Genomic DNA, 21050 nt, shown 5'->3' on the forward strand with positions numbered 1-21050 from the left:
AGGTTGAAAGGTCAATGATAGGTGTGAAGGGAGGTTCTGGGAAATTCCTAGCTCTTGGCTGAGTTCATGGACTAACACTGATAAGATAATATAATAATAAAATCAGTCATACATGAGCAGTTTTATTACTGATATTAACCCTAAACTAATAAATAGATGAATCACTTTGTGCTAGCCCTGTCACCCCTTTTTTCCTCTTATTATATTTTCTTCCCTATACTTATAGGAAAGAGCATAAAAAGCCAGAGATGAGAAAGGTTCATCCCTCCATATCTAGTACATTAATTCTCCCATCACAGAGGTTAGTTGTTTTTTGAATAACCACCATTGATTTGCCTCTATTACTTTTCTGGTAGATTATATCAAAAATGTATCAGCAACAACATAATGTATTTATATAACACCTTTAAGGTAGTAAATCGTCCCAACGTGCTTCACAACAGCGATTATCAAACAAAAATTTGACATGGAGCCACATAAGTAGATATTTGGGCAGATGGTCAAAAGCTTGGTCAAAAAGGTAGGTTTTAAGGAGCATCTTAAAGGAGGAAAGAGAGGTAGAAAGGCGGAGAGGTTTAGGGAGGGAATTCCAGAGCTTGGGGCTTTGATAGCTGAAGGCATGGCCACCAATGGTGGAGCGATTTAAATCAGATTTTGAGTAAAGAAATTTTCCTGATATATTGATGCTAAACTTACTTTTCACTAACATCCATTTATGTCCTCTGTTCCTACATTCCTGGTGTACTTTGAAGTATAATCTGGGTTTACCTTATTTATCCAGTTTAATATTTTATATACTTTTATGCAGCCCTATCTTCTCTCTAGAGGGTAACAGTTTGGTGTTAAGTCTGTGTGTTATATTGCGAATTACTACACAGACCACAAGAGTAAACTTTAACAGGTCTTTACTAGTTGAAGGTCAGGGCGGAACTGCCCAATAAATCATTACACAGCACTTATATACCGGTGTGGTCACCACCGGTATTGCAGTATACAGCAGCCAAGATAAAGTAGTGCAACCCTTAAAATAGTTCTCTTAAAGGTGGAACGGTTACATACACTACAATCCTCCCTTTTTAGGTTAACAGTATATCTTCCCATTAAACATAACCTCATAACATATATACACAACTTAATGTAAAAACAGTTCACAGATTCAGTCTCTCTGGAGGCTTCCTGACTCGGTCCGGATAACGCCTCGGTGGTGTAGTAGTTTTCGGTGGTGTAGTAGGTTCTTTTGGCAAGGTCGATTCGGCTTGAATGTCAGTGTCGGGTTCATCTGGTTCCAGTATCACCGGATCGGAGGTAGATACTATGGGTATCTCTGCTTCATCATTAGGCGTATAGAGTTGTGGTGTAGGTTGTCCCTTTTCGGATGACGCTATGATCTGGTCAGCATGGCGCCTTATTATGCTTTCACCAATGTCCACGGTATACGTCAGCGGTCCTAGTCGTGTGCAAATAGTTCCAGGCTGCCATTTCTCGGTACGGTAGTCCCGGGCCAAAACTTGTTGACCTATCTGGAAGGTTCTAGTTGGCCTTTCATTCATGCCTTGAAATTGCCGGTTCTCTACGTCCCTTCTGATGTTTGGCATGATCAAATCCAGCCGGCATCTTAGTCTTCTATTGAAAAACATCATGGCGGGAGTTTGGTTTGTGACCGCATGTGTTGCATTCCTGTACGCCAACAAGAAGTTATCTACCTTATGTTGTAGATTTATGTCTTCATTACCCATGGCCTTTATGGCCTTCTTGAAGGTCTGGACAAACCTTTCAGCTAATCCATTGGTGGCGGGATGGTATGGGGCGGACATGTAGTGCTTAACCCCATTGTTTTTTAAGAACTTCCTGAATTCTTCGGACACAAATTGCGGTCCATTATCAGAACAGATCTGTTCCGGCAGCCCATTCCTGGCAAAGATGGTCCTTAATACTGTGATGGTTTTTTCCGTGGTGGTGGAGGACATCTTTATTACCTCCGGCCACTTGGAGTGTGCATCCACCGCGATTAAGAACATTGAGTCCATAAATGGACCAGCAAAGTCGATATGTACCCTTTGCCATGGAGATGAGGGCCACGCCCATGGATGCAGAGGAGCTTGTGGTGGGGCGTTTTGGACCTTCTGGCATCCTAAACAGCTCTTGGTCATTTCTTCGATGTCTCCATCGATACCTGGCCACCACACGAACGCTCTGGCTAGGTTCTTCATTTTCACTCCACCCGGATGCCCCTCGTGAAGCTCCTTTAGCACTTTTTGCTGGAGTTTGGGTGGAATCACCACTCTGGATCCACACATCAAAGTTCCTCGGCACACTGACAGCTGTTCTCTTCTTTGCGAAAATGCTGGCAACAGTGGTTCGCCATGTGCTGGCCATCCCTTCACCGTTAAATCGTAGACTCGTGAGAGAGTCAGGTCATTTCTTGTTTCCTTTTCGATCGTAGAATTTGTTACTGGCAGACATTCCACTATGGTTGAGTGGAACATCTCCACTGGGTCCACTGCAGGCGCCTCTTCTACCGTTGGCAACGGTAGGCGTGATAAACCGTCAGCATTCCCATGCTGTTTTGATCCTTTGTATTCTATGTCATATTGGTGTGCCCCTAGGAAAAGGGACCACCTCTGTAGCCTTTGCGCTGTCATAATGGAAACGCCCTTTTTAGGGTTGAATATGGATACCAACGGCTGGTGGTCTGTCAGCAGTGTAAACTTCTGGCCCTGCAGGTAATGATGAAACTTCTTTACTCCCCACACCAGGCTGAGAGCCTCCCTATCTATCTGAGCATAGTTGCGCTCAGCGGAGGTCAATGATCTGGATGCAAATGCGACTGGCCTTTCCGAGCCATTTGGCAACTTGTGTGAGAGTACTGCCCCAATACCATATGGAGAAGCATCACAAGCTAAACGAATAGGTAGCGTTGGGTTGAAGTGAGCCAACACTTCCTCTGAGGTGATCAATGTCTTGCTTTTGCGAAAGGCCTTCTTACAGTCCTCGCTCCACTTCCATGGTACTTCTTTCTGCAAAAGAGCATTCAGCGGGTGCAGCACCATGGATAGATTTGGCAGAAACTTATGGTAATAGTTAATCAACCCTAGGAACGATCTCAACTTGTAAGGAATGACCCAGATTCTGCCTCGCCTCGCCACCAGAGGGCTCCATGAACTCTCTTAATCGTGTCCTTCTTTATTCATTAATTGTATTCACCTGTGCATTGTTAGATACCTACTATTTAAGTGGTGTTCACTTTATGTTCATTGCTCAGTCTTGAGTTGCTCTGCTTGGTGATACTGCTCGCTTGCATTCTTTACTGTTGTTATTTTGTTTGTGTCAAGTAAAGTCAACCTTTGTTTTGCAACCTAACCTCTGCCTCAGTTTGCCTTACTGCAGTTGGGTCCACTGAGTTCCGATCCTTACAGCAAGACTGAGCCAAAACATGGACCCAGCAGAGAAGGGCCAGTGGCCAAGACAAGTTTCTGAACAGCTACAACTGATCTTGAACGAACTGCAGTGTCTCGCCACGGCAGTCTCCCGAAGCCAGAATCTGCTGGAGAACCTCGTCATCACTTTCCATCAGAGCCAGAAACAGAGTCAGGTGATCCAAGCCGCTCCTGCACCGTTATCCGCTCCTACGATTTCGCCTTCTCCTCTGAGAGAACCCCGATTACCTGCACCCGAGCGCTACGACGGTAACCCAGGAGGATGTCGAGGTTTCCTAATCCAGTGTTCCCTGGTTTTCCAACTGCAGGGTTCATTATTTCCCAGTGACTGTTCCCGAGTGGCCTACATCATTTCGCTACTTACCGGCAAGGCGCTTACCTGGGCTACAGCCGTCTGGGAACAGCAAACGCCGGCATGTTTAAACTACCAACTTTTCTCGGAAGAAATGAGGAGGGTTTTTGATCACCCTGTCAGTGGGAGAGAGGCATCTAACAAACTGCTTCGGCTTCGCCAGGGGGTTCGTAGCGTTGCGGACTACGCTATTGAGTTTCGCACTCTCGCTGCAGAAAGCCAATGGAATTCGGAGGCGCTCATCGCCACCTTTCGCCACGGTCTCACGGATGAGATCAAGGACGAACTGGCTTCCAGGGATCCGGTGAGTGATTTGGAGTCTCTTTTTGATATCTCCGTTCGTGTGGATAATCGTCTCCGTGAGAGGCGAAGAGAACGCCACTCCTTTTTCACTCCGTTTCCAGAGACCAGAGTTTTTCCTGCTTCGAAGCCATCTGAGAACCTCCGAGCCATCCCGAGTCCATCTTTGACCGATCCAGAGGAGCCCATGCAGGTGGGAGTAACCTGCCTCTCGCAACCCGAACATGATCACCGAATGAGAGAGGGATCTTGCCTCTATTGTGGGAAAGCTGGCCACTTTCGCTCTTCCTGTCCAGAGTTGGTGGGAAAAGCCAGGGCTCATCCAGGATGGAGGGACCTGAGATGAGCGTAACCATCCCTTCCGACCCCACTGTGTCTAGGGTTTTGCTGGCGTCCTCCCTTTTCTGGGGCAATCAACAACATGATCTTAAGGCCCTGGTGGATTCGGGGTCTGATGGTAACTTCATTGATCTGGGGTTAGCTAAACAGCTCCAGATTCCCCTGACCCATCCTGATTACCCCCTCACTGTTGTTGCCCTGGATGGAAGACCCCTGGGCTCTGGAACCATTCACCATCATACTGCCCCCCTGTGTTTGGGCGTGGAAGGACAACATTTCGAGACCATCCAATTCTCCCTTATCCACTCTTCCCAGTTTCCATTAATTCTGGGTTACCCTTGGTTGGCCTGCCATAATCCTCGCTTGGATTGGACCACCGGTCGGCTTACGGAATGGGGCTCCGCCTGCCATACTAACTGTCTTCGCGCCAAGTCTCCTTCCCAGCCCCAGGAGTTCCCATCACGCTCTGAATTGTCCCGAGTGCCACCCGAGTATGAGAATCTAAAAGAGGTCTTCAGTAAGGTTCGAGCCACATCACTTCCCCCTCATAGGCCATATGACTGTGCCGTTGACCTCCTGCCTGGGACATGCCCACCTAAGGGTAGGATCTTTTCCCTTTCTGCTCCTGAGACCGCTGCCATGGAGGAGTACATCCGTGACACCCTCGCCGCTGGCTTCATCCGTCCGTCCACCTCTCCTGCTGGTGCCGGTTTTTTCTTCGTGAGTAAGAAGGATGGAGGTCTCCGTCCCTGCATCGACTACCGTGGCCTTAACCGGATTACTATAAAGAACCGTTATCCTCTTCCACTCATGTCAACGGCCTTCGAGCTACTTCAGGGAGCCACGGTCTTCATAAAATTGGACCTCCGCAACGCCTACAACCTCATCCGCGTCCGCGAAGGGGATGAGTGGAAGACGGCATTCAACACACCTACTGGGCACTATGAGTACCTGGTTATGCCCTTTGGATTGACCAATGCCCCTGCTGTGTTCCAGGCGCTCATCAACGACGTTCCCCGAGACATGCTGAATCGCTTTGTTTTTGTCTACCTGGATGACATTCTCATTTTCTCCAAAACTCTTCACGATCATGTCCAGCATGTAAGACAAGTCCTGCAACTTTTGTTTAACAACCTCTTGTTTATCAAGGCGGAGAAGTGTGAATTTCACGTTTCCACGGTTTCATTTCTGGGCTTCATCATCTCCAGCGGCAACATCCAAATGGACCCTGGCAAGACCCAAGCTGTCCGAGATTGGCCACCACCCACCTCACTCACAGGTGCAACGTTTCTTGGGGTTTGCTAACTTCTATCGGAGATTCATCAGAAACTTCGGCACCATTGCTGCTCCTCTTAACGCCCTCACCAAGACCGCCTCTACCCGATTCAGTTGGTCCGCTGAGGCTGCGCAGGCTTTCGAGGATCTCAAGCGGCGCTTCACGTCTGCTCCTGTCCTCATTATTCCGCATCCCTCACTCCCCTTCATTGTCGAGGTGGATGCCTCGGATATAGGAGAGGGCGCCGTTTTATCCCAACGGTCTAACGACAACAAACTGCACCCTTGCGCCTTTTTCTCTCGTCGACTCACTCCCGCTGAACGAAACTACGATATTGGGAACAGGGAATTACTGGCAGTTAAGTTGGCACTGGAGGAGTGGAGACATTGGTTGGAGGGGTCTAAACACCCATTCATTGTCTGGACTGACCATAGGAATCTGGCCTATATCCAGGAGGCCAAACGACTTAACTCTCGTCAAGCTTGCTGGGCACTTTTTTTTAATCGTTTTGACTTTGTCCTGTCATATCGTCCTGGTTCCAAGAATCTCAAGCCTGATGCTCTCTCCAGGCAATTTGATCCACCCGAGCGGGAGAGACAACCTGAACCTATTATTTCTACTTCCCGAATTGTAGCACCGGTTTGCTGGGGAATCGAGACGCTGGTCAGAAAGGCGCAACAGAGGGAGGCAGACCCTGGCAACGGCCCACCCGGTCGCCTTTTTGTCCCCAACACGACTCGCTCACAAGTCCTGCAGTGGGGGCATTCGTCGCGACTCCCCGGTCATCCAGGCGCATCCAGGACGCTGGAGTTTCTTCGCAGAAGGTTCTGGTGGCCCACCATGGAGAAGGACGTAAAGGCGTTCGTGGCAGCTTGTGCCATTTGTGCATGAAACAAGAACCCTCGATCTCGCCCCCAGGGTTTGCTGCATCCTCTCCCCATTCCCACTCGTCCCTGGTCACACCTCTCGGTGGATTTCATCACAGGCCTTCCACCATCTCAAGGCAACACTGTCATTCTGGTCATCGTAGATCGCTTCTCCAAAGCCTGTCGTTTTCTGCCCTTGCCCAAGCTTCCCTCCGCCCAAGAGACAGCCGAGCTCATGGTCCAGCATGTTTTCAGGTTATTCAGTTTGCCCCTTGACATCGTTTCTGACCGTGGTCCACAATTCGCCTCCCGGTTTTGGAGAGCCTTCTACAAACTCATTGGAGCTACTGTCAGTCTTTCCTCGGGTTTCCATCCTCAGTCGAACGGTCAAACAGAACGGATCAACCAAGACCTGGAGACGACCCTGAGGTGTCTCGTGTCCGCTAACCCTGCGACCTGGAGTCGTCACATCGTCTGGGCTGAGTACGCGCACAACACGTTGCGCTGCTCCCCCACAGGACTGTCGCCGTTCGAGTGCCAGTTCGGTTTTCAGCCTCCACTGTTCCCGGAGCAGGAGCTCGAGGTGGGGGTTCCGTCCGTGGAGAAGTTTGTCCAGCGTTGTCGGCGGACCTGGAGGAGAGCGCGGCTGGCCTTGCAACGAGCTTCTCAACAACGGCAGATCCAGGCCAACAAGCGGCGCAGACCGGCTCCTTCATTCCGTCCTGGTCAGAGGGTCTGGCTTTCTACGCAGGATCTCCCGCTGCGAGTGGAGTCCCGCAAGCTGGCGCCCCGTTTCATCGGCCCCTTCATGGTGTTGAGGAAGGTCAACCCGGTGTCCTACCGTCTCCAGCTACCCCGCTCCATGCGGATTCATCCTACCTTCCATGCCTCCCGGCTTCGGCCAGTGGCCAGCAGTTCCCTGGCGCCCGCCACGAGGCCTCCTCCTGCTCCCCGCATCGACGGCCAGCCTGCTTACACGGTCCGTCGCCTGATGGACTCTCGCCGGGTTCGCGGGGGCCTCCAGTTCCTGGTGGACTGGGAGGGATATGGTCCGGAGGGACGCTCTTGGGCTCCGGACCGGGACATCCTGGATCGCGATTTAGTACGGAATTTTTTTCGTCGTCACCATGGACTTTCTGGGGGAACGTCAGGGGCCGTTCCTAGGGGGGGGGTCCTGTAAGGAATGACCCAGATTCTGCCTCGCCTCGCCACCAGAGGGCTCCATGAACTCTCTTAATTGTGTCCTTCTTTATTCATTATTGTATTCACCTGTGCATTGTTAGATGCCTACTATTTAAGTGGTGTTCACTTTATGTTCATTGCTCAGTCTTGAGTTGCTCTGCTTGGTGATACCGCTTGCTGGTCTGCTTGCTTGCATTCTTTACTGTTGTTATTTTGTTTATGTCAAGTAAAGTCAACCTTTGTTTTGCAACCTAACCTCTGCCTCAGTTTGCCTTACTGCAGTTGGGTCCACCGAGTTCCGGTCCTTACACAACTGGGATACATTTTCCGGAGCGGGAGCCTTCACAACAGCTTCGATCTTGTCAGGTGACTTGTGCAGCCCCTCCTGGTCAATGACATGACCACAGTACGAGATCCGTTCCTGAAAGAACTCACATTTCTGGCGATTAACTCGAAGGCCATATTCCTTCAACCTGGTGAGCACCAGTTTCAAATTTGCAAGGTGTTCCTCATCGTCATCTCCTGTAATTAGGATATCGTCCAAGTAACATTGAGTGCTTGGAATTCCCTGTAATACCTGCTCCATGGCCCTCTGCCAAATTGCCGGAGCCGAAGCCACTCCAAAAACCAGTCTATTATATCGATACAAGCCTCTGTGCGTGCTGATTGTGAGATACTGGCGCGACTCTTCCCCAACTTCCATCTGTAAGTACGCTTGCGCCAGGTCTATCTTGGTGAAGCGTTTCCCGCCAGACAATGAAGCAAAGATATCCTCAATCCGCGGAAGCGGATATTGCACCGTGTGAAGCACCGGATTAACTGTGATCTTGAAGTCTCCACAGATGCGGACCTTCCCCGGTTCCCCTGGCTTGTTACTCGATGAACGCTTCATGACGGGAACAATGGGCGTGGCCCACTCGCTCCAGTCCACCTTGGACAGTACTCCTGAATGTTCTAGCCCTTCCAGCTCAGCTTCCACAGCAGGTCGTATCGCATACGGTACCGGTCTGGCTTTGAGAAATTTTGGGTTTGCATGTTCTGCAACCTTGATTTTTGCCTTAATTCCTCTGTGTTCCCAGTCCCTGTTGGAACACCTCTTTAGCCTCATCCAATATTCTGGACAATCGTTCAGGTTTGACATCTTTTTTTCCAGAATCTACCGTTATTGCGTTTAGGGAGTGCCAGTCCATATTTATTTTCCTGATCCACTCCCGTCCTAGAAGTGGTGGACCTCCCTCAGGTAGTACATATAAGTCCATTCCTTGGTGTTCTTTGCCCTTGTGTATCACCTTGACTTTTATCTTTCCGATGGGGTATACTTTTTGCCCCGTGTATGTCTGCAATACTATCTCCGTATCCCGTAGGGGAATTAGTCTGAATAACTTTTTGTAATCTTGCTTATTCATGACCGTCAACGCCGGTCCGGTGTCCAATTCCATCTTCACTTGGACTCCTGCTATCTGCAGTGTGACCCAGATAGTTTGTCGGTCAGCTTCCTTACTCACGTTGTGAATTCTCAGACTACCCAGTTCCTTGCTGTTGGAGTCTGAATCCGAATTCTGTTCATCCGAACTCTTCTCAGCCACCTTATGTACCTTTCTGCACTTTTCCTGTGGTGACTTTTTGTTGCTGGTCTTCTTTCCTGACCGGCATACTTTAGCTATATGACCAAGCTTGCCACATTTTCTACATTCCTGGTTTTTAAAGCAGCATTGGTCCTGATCGTGTGTTGTCTTCCCACAACGATAACATTTTGTTGTACCCGAAGCCATTTGATCTACGCTGAGTACCGCTGCCTTCAGCTGCATTTCCGCGGTGCCTCTCGCGGCGGCTTCGTGCGATGCTGCAATAGTGACAGCCTTATCAAATGTAAGATCATTCTCTTCAAGCAACCGCTTTTGTGTTCCTTCTTTCGACAATCCACACACGAATTTGTCTCAGTGCCTCTGTCAGGCTTTCCCCAAACTGACAGTATTTCGCTAGCTTGCGCAGTTCAATTAAATACTCCGCGTTGCTTTCCTCTTTCAGTTGCGTTCTCGCATAAAATTTAAATCGTTCCGCTAACATCAGCGGTGTGGGGTTCAAATGATTCTTCAGGACAGCAACAATATTAGTGAAAGTCTGATCTTCCGGTTTAGCTGGTGATAGAAGATGCTTCAATAGCCCGTATGTCTTCGCACCCATTGAGTTTAGTAAGGTTAGTGCTTTATCTTCATCTGATATTTTATTTGCCTTACAATATATCTCTATGCGTTCTACATACGTGGCCCAATCTTCAACATCGGGATCGAAATCGTTGATGTTACCACGCTTAGGCATCCTCGCGATCTTCTTGAGAAACAAAAGAATTATTTATTTATTTATTTATTTATTTTTTTCCTTTTTACAAAATGGCGGTTTCCCACGCTTGTCTTCTTCCCCCGCCTCCGAAAATGGCGGCTTCCCGCATTTGCCTTTCTCCCCCGCTGGCTGTAATGGCGATTGCCGATTTGCTGCGTTCGCCCTCCCCCAGCGGTTTTCAAATCGTGCCTCCCAGCCCCTCTTGCAGTCCGGTCCTTCCCCCCCCCCGGCTGCGGCTGAGTTCTCCGCGGTTTTTTTTTAAATTTTCTCCCACGCCTTACGCTGACCCGGTCGCTGCGCCTCGCGGCCTCGGTAGCTGCCCGGCCTTTTTCACCGGTCGCGGTCGAGCTCTCTCTCGACGCTGTTGCGTCTCCCAGCCCGCTTGCAGCCCGGTCTTTCGCACCGGCTGCGTTTGTATTCACCGTGGCTTCCGTGCCTTACGCTGCCCCAGTCTCCGCGCCTCTGGCCCCGACTTCTGTCCGGCTCCTTTCCCCGGCCGTGGTCGAGTTCTCCGCCCTTATATCCTCCATGTTTTTTTTTTTTCTCCCCTACTCACAGTCAACGTGGCCGACTTGCTGCTCGTCGCTGATCGGCTTACCCACCACCGTGATAGAAGGGATGATGACTGCCTGTTGCTGATGGAAGGCTTCGTGTCAGAATTCTTCCTTTGCTCTGCAGACCCGAGTCTTTTCTCAGCAGAATGATGAGGGTGGATGCCTCCTCTCGACGCCCGTTAAACTGCCTTGGATGTATCTCTGCCGCAGGGTAAGATCGTACTCGTCGCCACTGTTAAGTCTGTGTGTTATATTGCGAATTACTACACAGACCACAAGAGTAAACTTTAACAGGTCTTTACTAGTTGAAGGTCAGGGCGGAACTGCCCAATAAATCATTACACAGCACTTATATACCGGTGTGGTCACCACCGGTATTGCAGTATACAGCAGCCAAGATAAAGTAGTGCAACCCTTAAAATAGTTCTCTTAAAGGTGGAACAGTTACATACACTACATTTGGCTACTCTGATCTTTCATTATAGCTCATCCCCTTTATACGTAGAAACAGTCTTGTTGCTCATTTCTGTACCCTTTGAATAGCAAGAATGTCGTTCTTGTAAGTGTAGTTGGACCAGTGTATTGTAAAACCTGAATACAGCTTCTGTAGACTTGCATCCCACGGTTTTGGCTATATACCCTTATTTGTATTAGTTGTTTTAAGTGCTTTGCCTATTCTATGTCAGTTGAAAATGATGAGTTAGAAATAAGTCTGGGCCCATTTTTGGGCAGCACAGGCCGGGACAGAGAGACCCAAGGCCTCGGGTTTCACCTTCGGGACACCTGGTGCGCCTCCACAAGCAGCTTGCCCCACAAGAAACATGAATTATGGGCTGGTGGCAGCGGCCCCCTCATGTAAGTTCCGGGAGGGGGATTGGATTGAGCAACGGGAGTGGGGGAAGGTGGTGGGCAATTCCCAGGACTGTGGAGTTGGGTGGAGAACTTCTGCTCCTCCTAGCTTCACAGAAAGGTGCTTTTATTAAAAAAAAAATTTAAACGTACCCTTATTTGCTGGCTGCGAGGGCCACTGAAGATTCCTGCATGGATTGGGTGCAGGCCTTCCCACTGCTAAATTGGTATAGGCTTTGTGCCCATTTGATGCCCGGGGCACAACATACCCCAATTTCTACCCTGCTGTTTCTACTATTATTTCCAGGTCCCTTATTAAAATTCCCTATCTTAATTGAATTCCACTCGTTATCAATTTATGTCTCAATTTTTGATCTATGGCTAAGTTTTAGATTTATTATGCCATGTGTCTGCCCAATTGCATAAGTGCTGTAAATCCTTTTGCAAATCTTTTGTTACTTTTTCTACTGTTCACCCTGTTTTAGTGTTATTAGTTTGACCAGCTTACATTTGTTTTTTGTATTTTTTTAATATTGTCTTTTAATTTTAATCACTTTCTAACTAATATATTCTATTTAATCTAGTCTGACATCCCACCCCCCGACTCACTTTTTTTAAAACAAAGTTTAACACCTTTATTCTTCTGTGTTCCTGCTCCTACAGTCCATCTTGTTGGTGGGAGAAAGTTTGTCTCAAAAAGAGCATTCAGTTACATGTGTAGTAATGACCTGCCTTGACTGACCCTCCAACTCTACTATGGGAAAGCCCTTTAGCTGCAGTTGTAACATGGGGTGGGCTGGGTTAAAATAAGAAATAGGAGCAGGAGTAGGCCATCCCTGGTCTACCAGGCAGCAATGTACTCGGGTACTGACGCCCTGTGTCCTGTGCAGCATCAGGTGATTGTGGAGAAGGTTGGTGTTGTTGTTGGTGCTGCTGGTGTGCCTGGTGCTGCTGGTGTTGGGGGCTCATCGTGGTCCGAGTCTGAAGACCAAGGTGAGATAGTAAAAACAGCACCCATGTTGATGGAATAGATGTCAGGTGAAGTGCAGATTGCACAGGAGGTCACAAGCAGGGATGTGGTCAGGAGGACCTGGGTGCAGTGCCGCAAATGTTTCAATGATCTCATTAGATCAGAAAACGTTAATGCCAAGCCACACTCAACTGCATCCTGCTGTGCCTCTCATCGCATCCCCATCACTCTGCCTTCCCTACCCTACTCCTGCACACCCTTACTCACACCAATTTACCTTGCACATCCACCCATCCCTCTTTCTCTATCTACATTATCACATCCCCATCTCACTAGCCACCCCTCACACTCACCCTCATCCTAGTGCAATCTTACCAACTAACAACACACCAGGGTAGCCACTTGGGTGTTTTATCCAATGTTTATGTAACATTTTTGTTAATGTGGTGCTAAACATAAAAATCTTTATTTTCAACACTTTCCTGTCTTGGACTGATTTGTGTGCACCTTTGGAAGTGGCTTAGTGAGTTGCAGTGAATGGTGAGACATAATGGTACACCCTGCAATGGTGATGAGTGTGAAAGGAATGACTTGGTCATTGTAGGGATGCTTTATGGTGTTGGTGTGGAGTGTACCAACCTGGCACATCATGTGGCAGCCATATGGGTGCACAGTGTCAAGTTAACTAAATCTGGCCATGATGAGGCCATCTCTGGCCTCCCAGGCAGCAATGTGCTTGGGTGCTGATGCCCTGTGTCCTATGCAGCATCAGGTGATTGCGGAGAAGGTGGTTGTTGTTGGTGCTGCTGGTGTTGGGGCTCCTTGTGGTCCGATTCTGAGGACCAAGGTGAGACAGTAGAAACGGCACCCATGTTAATGGAATAGATGGCAGGTGAAGTACAGATGACTGAAGCATTCTGTCAATGGTGAGAGAGATCTTTCAATGAGGTGACACTGGATGGAGACTTTGCTGGAAACACTTGCGGCCTGCAGAATCTGTGCTGGAAATGGGACTGAGCAACAGCTTCTGCCTGAGGAAAGTGATGATCCATCAGGTGGGAGCTTTCACTGTACATTTGATGCTGTCAAGTAATCAGCTGGAACAATGGCCACAGAATTCCCGCCTCAAGTTGATAGACGTGGTTCCCGAGCAGCGTGAATCCCGTGGACATGCAGGGGAAAATTAAAAAGTAAGTGAAAAAAGGCTCTTAAGTGCCTTTAAACTATCTGATAATCATCTCAATTGGGTCCCCCACCGCTGCCGGTCAGGTCGGCTCCGCAATGACAGATGTGCCTGGGGGAAAAGCGTGTGGGTGCGAGATGACAGCAGGTTCCCGACCCACTGTCAAAAATAACAACTTTCCCACCCAGCCCGCCACCAATCGCACCCACTACCATCCCAGAAATTTCTGGTCTATGTCTCCATGATTTTGCATCATAATGGAAAGAACATCATGGGAGGTCCACACCCAAATTCTCAATATGACCCTGAATTCATCATACTAACCTTGAATCAGGTTCTTTCACAGAGAAATATTATCACTATTTATTTATTAATTTTTTGAGTAATTTTAATAGAAGCCAGAAGAAATATTCCATTGATTGATAAACTAATTAGTTTGTAGATGTTTGAATTCTAAGGTGCATGATGATGAATGGACTGACTGGCTGAGCTCATGTTATGTCCAAAAGTATATTTTATTGCCTATTTGATAAGTGAATTTTGTGGAAATATTAATAACTATTTTCTATGCAGATACTTGTTTAAATAGTGTCAGCCTATGCTCAGTGGTAGCACTCTGGCCTCTGAGTCAGAAGTTTGTGGATTCAAATCCCACTCCAGAGCTTTGACCACAGACTCTAGGCTGACACTTCAGTGCAGTACTGAGGGAGTGCTGAACTGTCAGAGGTGCCATCTTCCAGATGAGACGTTAAACTGAGGTCCTGTCTGCCCTCTCAGGTGGGCGTAAAAGATCCCATGACACTATTCAAAGGAGAGCAGGGGAGTTCTGCCAGTGTCCTGGCCGATATTTATCCCTCAACCAACATCACTGTAGCAGATTATCTGGTCATTATCTCATTGCTGTTTGTGGGACCTTGATGTGCGTAAATTGGTTGTCGCTCTTCCCTACAACTGTAACTACACTTCAAAAGTACTTCATTTAGCTTTAAAGCACTTTGGAATACCTGAGGTCATGAAAGGTGCTACAAAAATACAAGTTCTTTCTTCCTTCATTACCATTATAATAACTGAGAGTTTTCTAGGTTAAATGCCTCATTAAATATAGAGTGTATACTATCTCTTCTATTTAGAATGAATTGATACTGAGTATTAAATGTATCCAGATATAACTCATTCAGTATACAATAGAAGCATCAGTGGAATGGAAAATTTTGATTATAAATCTGCTTTTAATTGCATTGATCTAATTAATATTCAGGATCTGTGATACCATTAAAACCTCACTGATAAAATTAAAATCATTAATAGACCAAAGTATCTGACACGCAATGATGTTGCAACACAATAAATTAACTACAGGTCAAGAACATGAATCAGCAGAATTGCAATGAATTGGAACAATTGTAGAAACTGAATCATTAAAAAAAACTGTAGTATGTTATTCCTGAAAGTTTTAGTAGTTGTTTCTTTCACTTTAGTTTATAAATGTCATATTGGATTGTCTGGCAGATGGCAAGTTGAGCTTCTCCAAAAGCTACCTCAACAGTCACTCTTCCTCCTCCAAGTACCCCCTCCTAATTTCCTAATTCAAAAAGTCACTTTTTCCCCTCTAGAGCCAGTTACATTGCAATACTGTTGTATTTACAGCCCAGAAACTGGCCATTCAGCCCTACAGGTCCATGCTAATCTTCTCTGGTGTTTATGCTCCACACAGGCCTCCTCCCACCCATCTTTATCTAACCCCAGCAACATATCCTTCTATTCCCTTCTCCATCATTTGTTTATATAGCTTCACCTTAAATGCATCTATGCTAGTCACCTCCAATACTCCTTGTGGTAGCGAGTTCCATATTCTAACCACCCTCTGGGTAAAGAAGTTTCTCCTGAACTCCCGATTGGATTTATTAGTGACTATCTTATATTTATGGCCCCTAGTTTTGGTCTCCCTTGTAAGTGGAAACATCTTTTCTCTGTCTACCCTGTCAAACCCTTTCATAATCTTAAAGACCTCTATCAGGTCACCCCTCGGTCTTCTCTTTTCTCGAGAAAAGAGCCCCAGGTATATCCTCTCAGTTCTTGTATCATTCTAGTAACTTTTTTTGTGCCTTCTCCAGTGCCTCTATATCCTGTTTATAACATGGAGAACTGTGCAGAATACTCAAGTGTGGTCTAACCAAGGTTCTCTACAAGTTTAACATAACTGCCCTGCTTTTCAATTCTATCCCTCTAGAAATGAACCCCAGTGCTTTGTTTGACATTCTTCTGCTTCTCCCACCTGCCCCCACCCCCACAATTCATTTGGCACTTTACTTCTCCCCAATCAGTCAATACTTGCACTCTCCTTCCTCCTCCCTTAGTTAAAACTGGGATTTATCTTCCTTATTTTCCTCTAAATTGCTGCTCTCAGCTTCTCTCCTCTCTTCCCTTCTCCAAAGTGCCATTATTCCCTTCTCCCATCTCCTCATCTCAAAGCTAAGGAGACTCAAAGGTAGTTTCCTACCTCCTGTAGTCACTGCTGCTGTAAGTGATTCACTCCAATGCACACTGTGGGTGGGAATCTGTTATCTTGCAGGAATTCCACCAACCATGTGGAGCAACAATCCATCACTTTCAGCAGTAGTGATAGCGGGTAAGAGCCAATACCTGAACTCTGGAGTGGGAGGAGAGAAACCAGGAGTAGCACTTTGAGGAGAGAAGCTTGATCTGCAGTTATTTTTATCTGCGAGTACAGACATGTAGACAGTGCCCCAGTTGTGCTGTCAGTCTGCGCCAAACATGGAAAGTTGGCATGTATGGTGAAGCTGGTTTATTTATGGACATTGACAATACTCCTACTATATTCTTCTGGTCCTACAAACACAGAAAAGGAACATAGGTCAAATGCGCCTCCAAGAAGAAGTTTCCAACAGTACTTGCATAGAATGTTTGATCATTTTGCTTGTATGTTGGTGAATGAAAGTGGTATAAGACATGACAAGAATAGGATGGTATTCATCCTGTCCTTGGAGAAGGTCTCTGGCGCCAACCTCTCCTATCTACTCTCTCAATGTTCTCTTGCCTAATATGTCCAGGGTGACCTTCTGAAATAGGGTTGAGGGCATGAAACTCTTGGGGTTCTCTCCTGTGCTGCTGTTCTCCCATTAACTCTGTGCTATCTTGTCCTAAAAGGAGATAAGTAGTCCTGACATTCTGATATAACATATAGCTGCCCATCCTGTAGCCCTTCCTGTTTTACACTAAGTGAACAATCTTAATGCAGAAAGATTATGGTGCAGAACTTCTTGTGTCAAACCCCCTTGACGGTTCTGTCTCAAGTTGCTGCTTATATTTGTGCATTCTGCAGTATAGCGATGCACGGGCAATAGTTTCTCTCCTTGTGAACATATTTGCACACAGCAAGGTCCCACAAACAGCAATGAAACAAATGACCAGCCCATTTGTTTTATGTGTTGGTTGAGGGATAAATATTGGCCAGGGCACTGAGGAGAACTCCCCAGCTCTTCTTTGAAATATGCTGTGGGATCTTTTACCGCCATCTGAGAGGGCGGACAATACAGAGAAATACCGGAGATGACAAGTAAATTGGCCAAGAAAGCTCATCAAACTCCTATTTTAGCATCCAGCTGTATTTTGAATGAACTTGCAAAGTATATAGTGCCTTTCAAAGCCCCCAAAGTGCTTTACAGTCAATGACGTACTTTTGAAATGTAGTCACTGTTGTAGGAAATGTGGCAGCCAATTTGTGTACAGCAAGGTCCCACAAATCTATCTATATATTAGATGACAGATATATTATATACCGTTCGCATACACTGACTGCTTGTTTCACATTTCGTATCGTACATAAGAATTGAAGTTATTGGTTATGTTGCAGTCCTGGATGTTTTCTTATTCTTGCAGTACTCCGTACTCAAAGAGTGAACAATGCAACTGAAGGAACAGGAAAGGTCCGGTCCTCCCTGGTGCAGCCATACGTGTGTAAGAAGAAGCGGAAGCGGTGGGGGAGTAGTGCTGATCCAGTGACTGTACAGTTGTTCTGTGCAGCGCTGGGCTCCGAGCGGCTCGGAGTTTGCATGGCTCCAGTTATCAGTTAGCCAGGGGTTTCTGTTCAGATGCACGTCACGGGGCCGGGCTCTCCTCAGGAAATACCTTTGAACAGATCTTTCAAAACTCCCAAATGATGTGAACTGTTCGAATTTGGGAGCCGGACCGTGCGGCTGGTCTCATGGAAGTGTTAGGGTTCGGACCTAACATTGCATTTTAGCGACAACACTTTTCCGGCTTCAGCTACAGTGTTAGCTAAGCCTGGAAATCCTAATAACGAAACAACCAGCGGCGCTTGCCATTTCAGAAACTTTTTTTTTCTAAATCAGATTTTTTTTTTAAAAACCGAGTGTAGTAAGAGCTAGAATCGGACTGAAAATAACCTGCCAAGGGCAACAAAAACTACCTTTAAACATGGAGAAGACTGAAACCAGGGCTGCTAAGAAGGGTTGCTGCGGTAAGTGTTTTGGCCATCCATTATTTGGACAGTTTTACACTTGAACATTTAATGCAACTTTATCGTAATTATTTAAGAATGTTCAATATAGTCAACGAACAAATGTCAATATTAGATATATTTTGATGGAGTATATAAAGTTGGCCTTTATTTTTAATTGATGTAACTTGGAATTGATATACTTTTCTCGCCCTTCTTTAAACGACAGCCTCTTTTCTGGGATACTTCAAGACCACCGGGTTTCTCATTTACCTGTGCCATGGACTGTCCACATGGGTAAGTTCGGCTGCAAAGCTCATACTGCTTGCTGCTCGCTTTATTTCTGTTTTGCTCCCCTCATATGATAACTAGTTTGTAAGGTAAGGATTCATCTGGTTAGCTGCTGTGTTGCAACATCATGAATGGATTGATGTGAAGATTTTCTCTGTTCAGTACTTCCACTGGACTGGTAACTGTTTCTTTCAGAATGTGTTTCGGATTTTGCTAGAAATAGTGAACAGAGGAAATCTTCACATTTATGATGCAGCTACACATAGGGGCCAGAGGAAATCTTATCCCAGTGACATTTCATAACAACTGTATTGACACACAACTGAATTACTTCACACTTCCAGGTATGGAACAGGTGATCTAGTTGAAACATTCAGAAAATAAATAGGAGAAATTCCTCATTCATCAGGGAGTAGAGGAATATAAGCTAAAACAGGAGAGAAATGAAAAAGGTCATTGTGGGTTCCTGGGCAAGGGTCGAAAGACCAGGATAAGTGATATAGACTGGATGGTCTTTTATTGACCGAACCTGACGTTCTTATGCAAGTCTATGAAATATGTAAGATAAAATTAAAAAGGTGAAATACAGGTGCAGTGCATTACAGTCTATGGAACCACAGGAATGAGACAGCAGTTGGAATGGAAAACTGAAGAGTGGCCGGGAAAGACTTCCTAGGAGGAGAGGACTCACCAACCTCTCACTGAAATGAAAATTTCAGTCACCTTAAGAAGGCAGTTTTGTGGCTCTGGTAACCCTATTTATTTTCTGAATATGCCGACGCAGTATCCATCTCATTTCCAAGGAAGGAACTTGGCTGCAAACAGTTAGGAACTTCAACCACTATTTAATTTTAAATTGCCTAGAACACCAAAACCCAAAATGTTTTACATTTTATCTTCATCTTAACTTTTACTGGTTCAGTTACCATGCAATAGCCTAAATATCAGTTTGGATCACACTTGCCTCTGTATCAGTAGGTTGTGGCTTCAAGGCACAACCAAGGATTTGAGTACATAATCTAGGCTGATACTTCGGTGCAGTACTGAGGAGTACTGTATTATCAGATCTGTGTTTTTTGGGTGAAAAGTTAAATCAAGACTCTGTCTGCCTGTTCAAGTGAATGTAAAAGACCTCACAGCACTATTCAAAGAAGTGCAGGGAGTTCTCCTGCTTCCTGGCCAACATTCTTCAACCAACACCTCCAAAGCACGATTAATTGGTCATTCATTTCATTGCTATTTGTGAAACCTTGCCGTGCAGAAATTGGTTGCCATGTTTGCATACAGAACAACAGTGGCTACACTTCAAAAGTAATTAATTGACTGTGAAGCACTCTGGGAAGTCCTGAGGACATGAAAGATTTATGTAAATGCAAGTTCTTTTATTCTTTTCTAACTCTACTGGAGAAAAAGAGACTTACCTTTTAGGCACCAACATATTTTAGCCTAATTCCACATTCAGACCCAAAAGGCAAGGCACAGGAAAGATTTTGTAACAGGAATAGCCATGTCAGAGATTCTCAGTGGATTGTCTTTCATTTGCTCTTCAAAACTCCTTATATTTTCCTTTATCTTAACTTTTTATGGTTCTCTCATCTTCCTCTTATTTTGGATATTTTTTAGTTTCAATCTAGTTTCTTTATGGAAGCCTGCTTTAAATTTTGTTTGTATTTCCCCCTTTTTCTGCATTGTATCTTTTTTCTCTTTTTTGTCTAATTCTGTTTTACAATTCTTCGCTTCACCTCAATTCTTATCTTGCGGCTGTTTTCCACTTTTCTTCCTGTTCAGTCACCAGGAGAGAGTACAGCGGGTCTGGGACAGATGAGCTATTCTGTGCAACAGGCACATTATACAAAATACAACCAGCCATACAGAGTGAGAACAAAACTTTTAATTCTATTGAAATATTTTATGCATCTCGGTCTTCGTCCCAAAAAAGACTGTCTTTTCTCATCCTTGTTTTCAAATCCCTCTATGGCTTCGCCCCTTTCTATCTCTGTAATCTCCTTCAGCCCCACAACCACCCCCCCCCCCCCACCGAGATATCTGCGCTCCTCTAATTCTGCCCTCTTGAGAATCCCTGATTTATAATCACTCCACCATTAGTGGCCGTGCCTTCTGTTCCCTGGGCCTTAAGCTCTGAAATTCCCTGCCTAAACCTCTCCGCCTCGCTACTTCTCTTTTTCCTCCTTTTAAGACGCTCCTTAAAACCTACCTCTTTGACCAAGCTTTTGGTCACCTGCCCTAATTTATCCTTATGTGGATTAGTGTCAAATTTCTTTGTCTTAAAATACTCCTGTGCAGCGCCTTGGGACGTTTTACTATGTTAAAGGTGCTATATAAATACAAGTTGTTGTTGTTTGCTTAAAATGTTTTCTTATCTGAGCAGAAATCTGCACAGTCTGTGTTGCAAGTGGCTCTCACTCAAAGGTTTCACAATTGCAAATGCTTGGCAGCAGTATTTTTCTGTGGTGCGGAAGACTCATTCAAGAGATAAGGCAGGCCATTTAAAGGCTGAAAGTGCCATGGCCATAACATTGGGCTGTATTTTCTGATCCCTACGGGTGGGTACGAGCTGTGTACACAGCCGTAGGGACCTTGCAAGTGCCGGTTTCAGGCATGCGAAGCGCG

General features: G+C 46.1%; 1 protein-coding gene across 2 annotated transcripts in view; it reads left to right on the top strand.

Moving 5' to 3' along the window:
- The first annotated feature begins 17661 nt into the window (after positions 1 to 17661).
- The window catches only part of slc40a1 (solute carrier family 40 member 1), a 43145-nt gene continuing 39756 nt past the window's right edge, over positions 17662 to 21050 (top strand). The window contains exons 1-2 of one of the 2 annotated variants that reach the window (XM_085985892.1): positions 17662 to 18149; positions 18358 to 18425. In XM_085985892.1, coding sequence (XP_085842018.1) covers positions 18107 to 18149; positions 18358 to 18425 — 111 coding nt within the window. In that variant the 5' untranslated portion in view covers positions 17662 to 18106. Of the gene's footprint in view, positions 18150 to 18357; positions 18426 to 21050 lie in introns of those variants that run through there. The other variant, XM_085985893.1, reaches the window with a different exon arrangement.

The sequence above is a fragment of the Somniosus microcephalus genome, chromosome 4 (genome assembly GCF_052327205.1).
Source record: "Somniosus microcephalus isolate GS21.2 chromosome 4, FLI_Smic_1.0, whole genome shotgun sequence".
Lineage (NCBI taxonomy): Eukaryota > Metazoa > Chordata > Chondrichthyes > Squaliformes > Somniosidae > Somniosus > Somniosus microcephalus.